Source organism: Chiloscyllium plagiosum, chromosome 16, assembly GCF_004010195.1.
Source record: "Chiloscyllium plagiosum isolate BGI_BamShark_2017 chromosome 16, ASM401019v2, whole genome shotgun sequence".
Taxonomy (NCBI): domain Eukaryota; kingdom Metazoa; phylum Chordata; class Chondrichthyes; order Orectolobiformes; family Hemiscylliidae; genus Chiloscyllium; species Chiloscyllium plagiosum.
The window spans coordinates 51,965,185-51,979,920 of record NC_057725.1 but is presented as its reverse complement, the minus strand read 5'-3'; the positions used below and the strand labels follow the sequence as shown (position 1 = coordinate 51,979,920).

The following is a 14,736-nucleotide window of genomic DNA, read 5'->3' as shown; positions in this document are numbered from 1 at the left end:
CCTGCCCCATCCCCGGCCAACACGCCCACCCCCGCCCCCAACCCCATCCAACACCACCCTGTGTAGAACTCCAGAGTAAGTATGGGGGGAGAGAGAGAGAGAGAGAGAGAGGGCAAGAGGTTAGTCATTTGGAGACAGTACCTGTTTAATCACTGTAAACAAAAACCACGATCATTGTTGGAAGCATGTCTTTGATGTAATGTTTCTATCGGGACCTTGAGATCTCTTTCGGATAATCCGACTTTTGGATAATTGGTATTCGGATAATCGAGGTTCCTTTGTATTATTTTTGAACAATTCCTCAGCCTACAGGTTCCCTCTTTTGGCATCCTCTACAGGCTGAGTGAGGCACTTGGTCCTGACTTATTATGAGGAGCAACTTCAGTTGCCTTACCCTATTTCCTTCTTGACTTTTTTTGCCTTCCAGGGCCTAATCCTGTTAGTCTTCTATCCAAATCACTCCTCTCACTGCTGGACTGCTAGTGGATGAGCTCTCACCGCCCCTTTACAAATGTCTCTTCATATGTAAATGGGTATTTTGACTAAGGACTTGCTATCCAACAATTTATTTAGGATTATTACATAAATATCATTGGCCTTAGAAGAAATCAAGCTGAGGGTTGATGATAACTTGTCACTTAATTAAGCCGTCCCTACTTGTATAGCCAAGTTCATTGTAGTGATGGTGTGGCACTTATCACCAGATTACAGACCGATTTAACTCCTTATTCCTCTGGATTTTTCTCCTTCTTACAGCATCCTATGCTGTTCCACCTCTCACCTCAAATTCTTTGTTATCTTCCCAAGTTTGTTTAAAAATTTTAGTGCTGCGATTACCAAAATGCATTCCTACCTTGGCTTCTGCACAGAGCAACTTCTCATCCTCTGTGATTTTGACCTCCATTTCAACTCATCATGTTCTCTCTTCTGTGAGGTCAATACTCTTTCATCTTCCATAGTCTGCCCTTCCATGGAAACTCTTGAACACAAATTCCCAGGCACCCACTTGGTTTGAAATATCACATTGTAGGTTCCATATTATCAATTACAGGTAAAGCCATCTCTGATTATTTCTGTACCACTTAACATTCATCTATATCCAACATTTGGAAAAGGTGATCCTAAAATTCGCTTACAGTTACATTTTTAAATTATCAATTTTCTAGCCTTTGGCCCTTCAATTGTCATAATATTTTGCTGTTAAAGGTTTGCTAAGTAAAACTGTTGCATCCACCTTAGACCTCAAAATAACCATTACCCTGTAACCATTACTCCCTACTACTTCCCTGGTATGGTCCTGAACTCTGGTTCTTTTACTGCAAGGGACACAGATTTTATAAAGGATATATGCAACCAAGTGATTTAGCCACTTGTTGCCAGATTGGCTAGGTATAAGAAAGTACTGTTGAGTTGTGTTTGTGTCTGCTGAAATGTTCACTATTCCAGGATCAACCTGGATTGCAAAGAAACCCCAGCTTCTTTTTTCTATTGCTTAACATCTTACTAAACTCCTCTTCCTAACTCCTTCACCCTCATCTCCCGCAACATGCACAAGGAGCTCATAGACATTAATGAACATTTATCGCTAAACTTGAAATGATCAGAACTGTTGCCTCTGCCACAATCCTCTCTGCCACAAAACCATCTGGTCAAACTACCAATAATGCTCAACTGCTGCTCTACCCATGATCTTGCAATTCTCTAGTTTCTATAACTCTTTTAATGAGCTCCTTTTGTCCATGAGACCCACTGAATATTTTCTTGATTCTACTCCCTCTAAAATGCTGACATCTAATTTCCCATCTTGATCCCATGTTAACTAGTACTTTAAAAGGCTTTTTTCCTTTGGGTATAGACCCTCACCTTTAAATGTATGGTCATTATAATTAGCTATCTTTTCAAAATCCAACATTTGACCTGCCACCCATGCAAACTACTGTCCAACCTCCAACTTTTTTCCTTTCCAAAGATTTTGAACATGTCACTGACAAAATCTGTTACCATCTTTCTCAGACTTCATGTCTAAATCCTTCCAATCAGATTTGCGATCCACACTACTGAAACAACTCTGATAAGAAAGTCACAGTTATGACTGTATGATAGGTAAACTATACCTCCCTGTCTTCCTTAAACTTTCTGTACTCTTTAAAATGTTTGTCACACCATCCTCCTCCAACACATACCAACCCAATGTCTATCTTGTTTATCTAGCCAGAAAAAACATTTGCAATGGCTTCACTGCAGACTTTCTTTCACATCTGCTGAATCCCAAGAGTTTATCCTTGGCCACCTTATCTACATGCAGACAGCTGGCAACATAATCTATAAACACAGTATTAATTTTCAACATCTAACTCTATCTCGCAGTTACTTCCCTTAACTTTTCTATTGTCGTTAATTTATCACAATCTTTATGTGACAATCAGCACTGGATAGGTAATAATTTCTTCTTAGATTCCCTGCCTGAAGGCAAATCTCAGTGCTACAACCTCTACCATATCAAGGAGGCAGGTTCAACATCGAACCCAGCTGACGTGGGAATAGAATACCAACACGATGGCCATCCTGCCACGTGAGGCAACCACCCTCTCCAGGAATCTGAGTTGCTATGGCAACATACATATTTATGTTTGCATGTTTTAGCTTGGAGCTATGGATAGTGAAGATAAAACTCTAATTTATTTTACTTTGTGGCTGACTAGGAATCTCTTTTATTCTTCTGCCAGCCATTGACATTTGTGGAAAGGAATCAAAACCTGTTTAGCTATGATATTAATTTCCCCCTCTCTGCACACCAAGTTCTGAATCAGGAGCTTCTGGTTCTGAGGCAGGATACACTGCCCACGTTGCCACAGACCTTCAGCAGAAATTTACTTCTATTAAATATTGGAGCCATTGATTGTGTTTGACACTGCAAAATCTCTTCTCTGGCAATTGATTCAGTTTCCCAGCCTTGTACCAGTCTTAAATTATGCCAGTCTGTTCACAACTTTGGTGTTGCACCTGACCCCTGAGATCAGCTCTCGACCCTATATTTGTGCCATCATTAAGATGGTTTATTTCCATGTTTGTAATGTTTTGTCTTTGTCCTGTCATGTGTTACTAATCTGTTATTGAAGTCTTTATTACCTCTAGACTTGTGTATTCCAATGTAACCTTGGCTGATTTTCCACATTCTGTCCACCATAAACTTGAGGTCATTTAAATGTCTGCTGTCTATGTCTTAACTTGCCCCAAGTCTCGTTCTCCCATCACCTCCCTTCTCACTGACACACATTAGTTTCTGACTATGCAACATTGTATTTTTAAATTCACATCCATGTTTTCAAACCCCTCCATTACTTTATCCTTCACTATCTCTGTAATCGCCTCCAGGTTCATAACCCTCTGAGACACTTGCTGTCTGGTTTTGGCCTCCTGTGCACCCCCATTTGTGACTATATCATCAATTCCTGAGTCATAAATTGCAGAATACCCTTCATATACTTCCTTGGCATTCTACCTCAATTCCTTTCTTTAAGACACTCTATAAAGCCCTACACTTCTGATCAAGCTTTTGCTTAGCTGTCCTAATATCTACTTAGGTGCTTTAGTGATATTCTTTGTTGTATATTACTCCTGTGAAGCACCTTTGTCGATTTATTTGGATAAGGAGTTATAGGAATATAAGTTGTTTTTGTTGAGTAAATTTACCTTATTCTATTTCTGCAGATCACACAACTATTTGACCATGAAGGGACAGTTGTTTTTGCAATGTTCATGGCAATCTGGGGTAGGTATTTTCTTCAGCGCAATGTTGGTTTCCATTTTAGTTAATAAACAAAAGTCTACCCAGGTGTTATTTTCAAAGCTAGTCCACCCCCATAGTATGAATAATTGTAGTACATAGCAAAATATTTGAAAAGAGTATTACACATAATGGGAAAGTCTTATTCCTACCTTCATCAGGTTCCAAGAGGTGGGCGAGTGCTAATTGAGCATCACTAACAAGCACACCAGTTTCAAGTCACCTCTCTTATTAGTTTTACCTTCTCTCAGGAAGGGGAATGGCATGCCATGAACACCTCAAAAAGAGCTTCCTCCATCTGTCATTCCTGGCAGATGCCATAACACCATCCCCTGGTAATCTGTGATGCCCCAGCCACTTATTCCATCATCCAAACTACATGGATGGATTCTCGAGCTCGAGTGTTAGTCCTTGTAAAGGTGACTTCTTGACCCTTTGTATCACTTTGAAATGGAGCTACAGAGGCACTACAAATTAAACTATCTGCTCACAAGAATCATCATTGAGCAAATATTTGGGCTTCTGAACATCTTTTTCGGGTCTATGGACTGTGGTGGTACCTGCAGGACACTCCTACAGATGTTCTTTTTTAATTTTAATTTGCAAAGGTTTTGTGCATAGTGATAGTCTACAGTGTTCTGTATCACCTGCACCTTCAGGCACCCTGGGGTTGGGGACACTGATGATAGTTATCACAGTTGGCAATTTTAGTGGAGGTGGACAACTTGGCTGTATACTGATTGGCCAATTACAGGGTAAAGGAGTCAAGGCAGAAATGCTGAGGTAGATGCAGGTATCACAGCTGGGTGAATCCTCAACACTTGTTAAGGGTTCAGGAAGCACCTGAACATTCAGTTCCATATAACTGATGCTACTGCAATGTCAGCAACCTCAATCCGTCCAGTTTACTGCTCTTTTCCTTCAATGCACGGGAAGGAGAACCTTTCTACATCTCCTTCACCGCCTGCAGAAATAACTCCAGAACAGTTTTGCAGAATCGAGGGGCAATTCTCATTTCAGGCCTGGCTTCTCCTCCTGGATTTCTAGTGCTTCTATCTTTCCCTGCAAAATACAGGCAACTGTAATGATTGTTGTGTTTGTTTACATGAGGCCGGTACCTCAGCATTTCTGCCTCGACTCCTTTACCCTGTAATTGGCCAATCAGTATACAGCCAAGTTGCCCACCTCCACTAAAATTGCCAGCTGTGATAACTATTACCAGTGTCCCGAACCCCAGGGTGGGGGAAGGACACATAAATGGTCTCAGCATTGGTTTCCCAATGCAGGATAGGAAGTTCTGCCCATCATTTCCTCAATTTTCTCCCCCAAGTTAGTGACCCTGTTGATGATATAGTTTACAGTTAGAAGCAGTTTAACAGAATATCACCCAAAAGCCAATGTCTAATGTATCAATCCTAGCAATGAGCATTTTCAGAATGTTCTATTTTGGTGGTTGCATAGTTAAGCCCCATTGTGCATAGTGTCCAATGGGATCAGTAATTAGCAGTTGGGAAAGGGAGCTCAGGCTTATCTTTCCTCTTCCTAGCATAGCAGACTGAGACCAATGAAGTGCTTAGGGTTGTGGAAGTTCTGATTGCCTCTTGGCTCTGATTAATTACTTTAGGATCAATCAAGGATTAAATTTGGTGTTTTCCTGGTATTTGTAACTCACTAATATACCAGTTTATTATTGGAAGAGCTCAAAATACAGTATTCAGTCCATGTGCATGCAATTTATATTTATCCATCAGTTTAAACTTGCAAATCTTTTATTCCAATGTACTTCAGTGTATAGTCCTCACATACCAATATACAGTGTTCCAGTGTATAGGTATGTGAGGAATAAAAGGATGGATAGGGTAGGAATAGGACCAGTCAAAGACAGAAGTGGGAAGTTGTGTGTGGACCCTGTGGAGATTGGAGAGATGTTAAAGAATATTTCTGATTTGTTTTCACTCAGAAAAAGGAGAATATTGGAGAGAAGAAGACTGAGATACGGGTATTAGACTAGAAAGGATTGAGGTCAGTAAGAAAGAAGTGTTATCAACTCTAGAAGGTGTGAAAGTAGATAAGTCCTCTGGGTCAAATGGGATTTATCTGAGAATTCTCTGGGAAGTGAGGGAGGAGGTGGCGGAGCCTTTGGCCTTGACCTTTGAGTCGTCATTGTCTACATGTTTAGTACCAGAGGACTGGAGGATTGTAAATGTTGTGCCATTGTTCAAGAAGGGGAGGAGAGATGACCCAGGTAATTATAGACCAGCCTTGCATCTGTTGTAGGAAAAGTTTTAGAAAAGATGATAAGAGAAGGGAATTATAATCATCTAGCAGACAACAATTTGATTGGAGATAGTCAACATGGTTTCATCAAGGGCAGATCGTGTCCCACAAACCTCATTGAGTTTTTTGAGAAGGTGACCAAGCATGTAGATGAGGGTAGGGCAGTTGACATGGTGTACATGGACTTCAGTAAAGCCTTTGATAAGGTTCCACATGGTAAGCTGTTGGAGAAAATGCAGAGGCATAGGATTGAGGGTGACTTAGCAGTTTGGATTAGAAACTGGCTTTCTGTCAGAAGGCAGCGAGTGGTGGTTGATGGAAAATATTCAGCCTGGAGTCCATTTACTAGTGGTGTGCCACAAGGATCTGTTTTGGGACCACTGCTGTTTGTCATTTTCATAAATGACTTGGATACGGGTGTAGGTGGATGGGTTAGTAAGTTTGCAGATGACACTAAAGTTGGTGGAGTGGTGGACAGTGTGGAAGAAAGTTGCAAGTTGCATGGGGACTTGGATAAACTGCAGAATTGGGCTGAGAGGTGGCAAATGAAAATGCAGGTAAATGTGAGGTGATTCACTTTGGGAAAAATAACGGGAAGGCAGGGTACTGGGTCAATGGAAAGATTCTTGGTAGTGTGGATGTGCAGAGGGATCTTGGTGTCGATGTACATGATTCTCTGCAAGTTGTCACCCAGGTTGATAGTGTTGTTAAGAAGGCATATGGTGTGTTAGATTGAGTTCCGGAGCCGTGATGTCATGCTGCAACTATACAAAATGCTAGTGCGGCTGCACTTGGAGTATTGTGTACAGTTCTGGTCGTCCCATTACAGAAAGGATGTGGAAGCATTGGAAAAGATGCAGAGGAGATTTACCAGGATGTTGGCTGGTCTGGAGTGAAGGTCTTATGAGGAAAGGTTGAGGGACTTGGGTCTGTTCTCATTGGAGAGAAGAAAGCTAAGAGGGGATTTAATAGAGACATACAAGATGATCAGAGGATTAGATAGGGTGGACAGTGAGAGTCTTTTTCCTACTATGATGATGTCATCTTATACGAGGAGGCATAGCTGCAAATTGAGGTGTGATAGATTTAAGACAGATGTCAGAGGTAGGTCTTTACTCAGAGAGTGGTAAAGGTCAGGAATGCCCTGCCTGCCAATGTAGTTAACTCAGCCACATTAGGAGCATTTAAACAGTCCTTGGATAAGCATATGGATGATGTTGGGATAGTGTAGGGGGATGGGCTTAGATTAGTTCACAGGTCGGCACAACATCAAGGGCCGAAGAGCCTGTTCTGCGCTGTACTGTTCTTTGTCCTATGTTCCCAGGCCCATGGTCCCATAGTAATTTAATATCCATGTTAATTACCTTGAGGCAAGACTACCATCTCTATCTGACCTGCCTCCGAGAGCTGTCAGCCAGTTGCCATAAGCTCATTGTGGCATTAACTGGGACTGGATTCCAATAATGTTTGCACTGGACTGGATGCAAAATAAGAGAGAGGACTTTGCCACGGTCAGGCTGGCAGGCCCAAATGAGGCGGATCAGTTAGACGGATAGCAGGGAAAGGAACATGCAGGAACGTCTGGAGCTTGGTGGAGTCTCTTTAAAATAAGTATCCATAAATGAAGCAACTAATCTCACTATCCTAGTGTTCGAGCAGTGTTACTTGCAAAATTTCCAAGCTATCCAATGAAATATTGGCAGAGATAGGAAATGGTCCTTACATGTATTATTAACTACTTAAGTACCTCATTTGACACAAGGGAAGATTTGTCCCCCAGCCCTTTCCATTCCACTTGTAAAAATGTGCAGTATCAGGGGCAGGCGGATGTATTTTACATTCCCTATCTACTGCTAAACCCATTCAGAGGGGAGTATAAAAGTCTGCCTGTGATTATTAATTAAGTTAATAATTGTTATTTCAGTGAATGTTTCTCTCTCAAAATATAGCTACTGTATTTTTGGAACTGTGGAAACGAGCCCGAGCAAGATCTGTCTGCTCATGGGATTTGTACCACTGGGATGAGGACGAGGTAAAAACTTTAATGAACACTACATTGATACTTTGAGAGTTTTTAGATTACACCGCTGGTGGTGAGGTGCTCTTTCTTGCCATTCTGACACCAGTGAAAGAGGAGACTTTGGAATTGGCAGAATATGAAGACATTGATATCGAGGTAATATCACTGGATTAGCAATCAATACATGCGTTTCAATCCCACAGTGGCAGAGGGTGCAATTTCAAATCAATATAAATTTGGAATTAAAAATCTAATTGTCATGAAATCATTGCCAATTGTCATAAAAATCCATAGGTTCACTTTAGGGAAGGAAACTACAATTCTTACCTGGTCTGGCTTATGCGTAACTCCAGAGTCACAGCAATGTGTTTTAACTCTTAACCACCCAGTGAGAAAGGGTTTCCAAAGCTATTTAATTGTATCAATCACCAGATAGTCTCATGAAGCCTAGCATCAAATAAGGCACTGGAAATGTCAATGGCAAATACAGCTCGGATGACCCTATATGAAAATTTATGGGTTAGTGCTAAAATTGTGACTAACAATGGCATAGACATATCAAGCAACAGCCTGGCATAGTCATACTCACAGAATCATATAACAAGACAACATCCCAGACAACACTATCACCATCTCTGGATATGTCCTGATCCATCAGAGGTGGCAGTGATATACAGACAAGAAGGAGTTGGACTCCTCAACATTGTCTTTGGACCCATGGCATCTCATGACATCAAGTCAAACACAAACAAGGAAACCTTCTGTTGATCATTTTGAACAGCACTTGGAAGAAACACTCAGGGGAGCAAGGGTGCAGAATCAACTCTGGATGGGAGATTTCAATGCCAACCACTAAGAATAGCTTGGCAACATTACCACTGATTGAGCAAACCAACTCCAGAAGGACATAGTTGCTAGTTTGGGTCTGTTGTAAGTGGTAAGGGAAGTAACTAGTCGGAAAACATACATGACATCATCCTCACCAATCTGCCTGCTGCAGGTGCATCTGTTCATGATAATGTCCCCTTAATATTCAATGGTGTTATCATCACTGAATCCCCTCTATCAACATCCTGGAAGTTACCATTGACCAGAAACGGAACTGGATTAGCAGCAGGTCAGTGGCTGGGAATAAATCACCTCCTGAATCCACAAAGCTTGTCTCCTATCTGCAAGACACAAGTCAGGAGTGTGATAGAACACTCTGGATGAAAGCTGTTCCGACAATACTCAAGAATTTTAACACTCTCCAGGATAAACTAGCCCACTTAAATAGCACCACATCCACAAACATTTAATCCCTCCATGATCGATGCTCAGTGTGCAACTTTTACTTAATGCATTATAGAAATTCACCAAGGGCTCCTTAAACAGCACTTGCCAATTTATGATCACCATCATCTTGAAGGACAAGGGTACCAGATTTCTGGGAACACCATAAATTTTCAAGTTCGCCTCCAAATCACTCACATCCTGACTTGGAAATATATCACCGTTATTTCAGTGTTGCTAAGTTAAAATCCTGGAACTGTTTGCCCAATGGCACTGCAGATCTATTTATACCAAATGGACTGCAGCAGCTTAACATCATCTTCTCAACGGCTTCCAGGGATGGGTGATAAATACTGGCAATTGAATAAATAAATAAAGGATCTTTTTTATCGTCAGACCTGTTTGTATATTGAAATCCCAGTTGTATACATGACAAGGAGGGTTTACCAATACAATTTTTGTCCATTTTAAATGCAAGGTGGTACCTTCTCCATTGGAAAAAGTTTTGTAATGCCTGTTAACACTTGCCCAAAGCTGGACAATATAATGGTCAACTTGTAGGACAGATCCCCCAAAAATCATTACATAAAAACTATATTATAATACTGCACCTAGTAGTGATATTTGAAGCTGTCAAAGCATTTTTCATTTACCACTAAGAATGTTCCTAACTCCTCTAGTGATCCCTGAAATAACTCCATAGAGGCTGGTATTCCGTCACCAAGTCACCCTTAATTTACACATGGAGAGACCCCAATACTGATCCAGATTTCTCAGAGCCAGCTGTCAGAGTAACTATGATATCTGACAATTCTGTTGTTATCTGTCAGCCAGAGTTCCTGATTGGACCTGATTAACAGCCCCAATCAGGGAACTCGGTTTCTTGCAGTCCATCTGGCTGACGTTATGACCTTATATTCCTCCCCTTCTGAGTCCAAGGACATGGGCTGTTTTTTTTTTTTGGAGCTCCTCCTAGGGCAGTTTAGCACTGGCTCAGGTTCCTCCAACTCTGCCTCTGATATGGGCAGCTTGTAGCACACAGTAGGTCATCTCTTGCACCTGGAGTGTTTTGGAAGAAATTCGTTCTCCTCCTCAGGCAGCAAAGGCATTGAGATGACGACATCCGCCATATCCATCTCAGATTCTGAGCTATCTTCAATGCTTGATGTAAAGAGAGAACCCATGGGTTCTGGAACAGTTGGAAAGACAGTTGAAGAGCTGGGCACATTTTGCTCCCACAGCGTTTGCACGTTTGCAGCTTTCATATGGTCTACATGCTTGTTCAGGACTGTTGCAACTAACTGAACTTTAAACATCACTGGACTGACCTTATGTCAATCATGCCTCTTACCCTTGCAGGGTCATTCCGATGGTTCCTACACCAAACGTCATCCCTGAAGTAAGCTGTCTTTGGGTTTGCGTAAAGATTTGTAACTCAGGTGCCTGTTGCCATTGTTGTGGGTTCGTTCGCCGAGTTGGGAAGTTGATTTGCAGACATTTCGTCCCCTGTCTTGGTGACATCTTCAGTGCTTTGGAGCCACCTGTGAAGCGCTGCTGTACTGCAGCTTCTGGAACTTAATTGGTTCCATTCCTGACGTTTCCAGTTGCTGGTTCCAGTTTTTGTTGTAGTGGCTGGCATATTGGGTCTAGGTCAATGTGTTTGTTAATGGAGTATGTGGATGAGTGCCATGTTTCTAGAAATTCTTTGGCTGCTCTCAGTTTAGCTTTTCATTTTGTTGTCCCAGTCAAATTTGTAGTTCTTGTCATCTATGTATATGGTTCCTAGGGACAGCTGATCATGGCGTTTAGTAGCTAGTCGGTATTCATGGATGCGGATTGCTAGTTATCTGTCTGTTTGTCCTATGTAGTGTTTCGTGCAGTCTTTGCATGGAATCTTGTAAATTATCTTAGTTTGCACATGATGGGTATAGGGCCTTTTGGTCTGGTGAGTTGTTGTCTGAGCGTAACTGTTATTTTTTTAGGTTGTCGTGAATTTGAGTGGTCGGAGAAGTCTGGCTGTTAGCTCAGAGTCATTTTTTATATAAGGTAGCAAGGCTAGTGTGTTGGGTCGTGGCATGTCCTCATCGTGTTGTCTATCTGCTAGGCATCTGCGGATAAAATTGTGGGGACATCTGTTCTTGGTGAAGACTCTGTAGAGTTGTTCTCTTGGTAGGTCGGGAGTGCTGCAGTGTATTGTAGCCCTTTTAAACAGGATCCTAATGCAGCTTCATTTGTGTGTGTCCAGGTGGTTGCTGTTCTCGTTCAGGATCTGGTCTGTGTGTGGCTTTCTGTATGCTCTTGTAGTGTATTCACTCTTCTATGTTCTTTCTACCATCATATCCAGGAATGGGAGTTGGTTGTTGGTTTCCTCCCCTCTCGTAAATTTGATCCTGTGAACATGGTGTTGATAATCTGGTGTGTGTTCTTGATCTCTGTTCTCTTAATAATTACAAAAGTATCTGATCCAGAATTTGGGTCAGATTTATGGGAGGGCTGTTTGTTCCAGTCTTTGCATCACTGCTTTTGCTGTGAACCCAGAGATGGGTGAGCCCATAGGTATCCCATTGATCTGTTCATATTTTTGTTGTTGAATGTGAAATGTGTCGTCAAGCACAGGTCTAGTAGTTTGAGTATGCAGTCCTTGTTGATATATTCCCCATCGTGTTGTCTGTTCTGCTTGTCCAGGAGGTTGGCTATTGTCTCTCTGGCTAGAGTTTTGTCAATTGAAGTGAACAGTGCCTTTACAACAAATGAGACCATTGCTTCATCCTTGTCTATGTTTATGTTCTTCGTATTGTCTAGGAATTCCTGTGATGATTGTAATGGAGTGTTTGGATCTGCTGATAAGATGTTTCAGTTTTTGTTGGAGCTATTTTGCAATTTTATGTGCTGGAGCTCCTGGAAGTGCCACAATGGGTGTAAGTGGTATGTTTGGCTTGTGTATCTTGGGTAATCCATAAAATCTTGGGGTGTTGTTGCCTTCTGGTTTCATCCTTTGTAAGTGAATCCTGGTTATCAGCCCATTTTTTTTGTAGTTTCAGTAGTGTGTTTTTTATTAAGTCCCTGTATTAGAACCCTATTCAAAAGGGCTACAACACACTGCAGCACTCCCGACCTGCGAAGGGAAGAAGAACACCACCTCTACAGAGTCTTCACCAGGAACGGATATCCCTGCAATTTCATCCGCAACTTCAACATGATGAGGACATACCATGACCCAACCCACTAGCCTTGCTACCTTATATAAAAAATGTCTCCGAACTAACAGCCAGACTTCTCCAACCATTCAAATTCACAACAACCTAAAAAACTGGAGGCCATGCTCAGACAATAGCTCACCAGAACAAAAGACCCTATACCTATCATGTGTAAGACTAACATAATTTACAAGATGCCATGCAAATACTGTACAAAACACTATATAGGATAAACAGGCAGACAACTATCAATCCATATCCATGAACACCAACTAGCCACTAAATGGCATGACCTAACAAACACATTAACCTGGACCCAATAAAGCAGCCACGACAACGAGCAACCGGAAGCAGCAGGAATGGAACCAAATAAATTCCAGAAGACACAGTACAGCAACGCTTCACATGAGGCTTCAAAGCACTGATGTTGCCACCTAGACAGGGAATGAAACATCTGCAAATCAACTTCTGAGCTCAGTGAATGTACCCACAACTATAGTAAACTGTCTCTCTTGCTTAGTGGAGTCTTATGTCCAGCACTGGTGCTCCTGATTGGTTCCCCTCCCAGCCCAGGTCTGGGAAGATCAGATTTAACGTGCTGTGGAATCTTCTCATCATTGACAACTGAACTTGATGCACACCTAGCCATTTTGAGTGGGTGTCCATAATAAGTAAGAACTAAACCTATGAAAGGACCTGCATAGTCGACATGTAAATGAGTCCAGGGTTTACCCAGCCATTCCCAAGAATGTGGGAGAGCTGCGGCCTGTAATGTTTGTCGTTGTTAGCACTCTGGACACTGTACCACCAACGTGGCTATGTCTGCATCCAATTCTGGACACCAGCCATAACCTCTCTCCAGCATTTTCATTTTGGAAACTCCTGGATGACCCTGGTGGAGTTCAGCCAGTATCTGGCAGCGACCTTCGCTCAGGACAATCACTCTTGCTCTCTATAATAATATTCGCCGACTGTGATCTGGTCTTTCTGGATCCAATAAGATTTCAATTCTGGTTGTGACGTCCCTTTGATTTCCCCAATCACCACCAGCTGTTTCAGTTTTGCCAGGACCAGATTTTTCTTTGTGCAAAGTCTGATATTGTCATCTGTGACCGGAATTGTGTCCAGCAAGTTTAAAACCAGAACAGACCCTTGCAGTGGTGGTACCACCAGTGCTGTATCTGCCAATGGGAGGCCGCTCCATGCATCCGCATTTGCTACTTGGCCTCCTCGATGGTGTTCCAACTTGTAAATGCAGTTAGAATTAGAGCCCACTAACGAATTCAGCCTGAAGATATGGGCAGCACTGCCTTGTCCTCTTCAAGTAGACTTTTTCTTTATTCCTCTGACACTCCTTTTTTTGTTGTTTTACTTTCCCCTACACTACTGCCTAACACTGGTAGTGCTTATTTTCCCCCCGCACCCATGTTGTGTGTGTGCAGGTGTGAGACACAGTGAAAGACATAAGGTGATCAAGTCTTTATTCAGTTTCCACCACCAGGAAGAAAAGAAAAGAAACACCCAAGTGGCCAGTGACAAGCAATGCCCTTCACATCAAAGGGCAATGCTGTGTGATCAAACAGTGAAGAGAAGGGTAGGGATTAAATCAAAATAGAATTGGACAGGGAAATAATGCACTCCACTCCCTGTGGTGCCCACCTCTCCCTGAATAGCTCAAGGGTGTTGGTGAACACTGTGTGCTCCTTCTCCAGAGACACACGGGCTCTAACATAACCGCGGAAGAGGGGTAGACACTCAGCCATAATTACCCCCACCATGGCCCGCTGCCTGGACCTGTTTATGGCCAGTTTGGCCAGGCCCAGGAGCAGACCTATGAGGAGGTCCTCAGATCTGCCCTCCCCCCTCCGTACCGGGTGCCCGAAGATTAGAAGTGTGGGACTGAAGTGCAACCAAAAACAGAGAAGGAGGTTTTTAAGAAAATCAAAAAGGGAGTGCAAGCATCCACACCCAATATATACATGGTTCACGGACTCCACCGCACCGCACAACAAGCAGTTGGGCTGGAAGTCTGTGAACCACCGCAATCTGTGGTTGCAAGGGACTGCTGCGTGCAGCACCCTCCATCCCAGATCCCTGAGGGAAAGGGGGAGGACTCCCATGTAGAGAACCCTCCACTGGAGAGCCACTCCTGCTTTTGTCTGTCAGCTAGGGGTCCCTGATTG

At 42.5% G+C, this 14,736-nt stretch overlaps 1 protein-coding gene across 2 annotated transcripts in view; it reads left to right on the top strand.

The window, feature by feature from the left end:
* The window catches only part of LOC122557905 (anoctamin-9-like), a 130,459-nt gene that overhangs the window by 57,502 nt on the left and 58,221 nt on the right, over positions 1–14,736 (top strand). For both annotated transcript variants that reach the window (XM_043706111.1, XM_043706110.1), the window contains 2 exons: positions 3,712–3,772; positions 8,014–8,096. In XM_043706111.1, the coding sequence (XP_043562046.1) occupies positions 3,712–3,772; positions 8,014–8,096 (144 nt within the window). The remainder of the gene's footprint in view (positions 1–3,711; positions 3,773–8,013; positions 8,097–14,736) is intronic.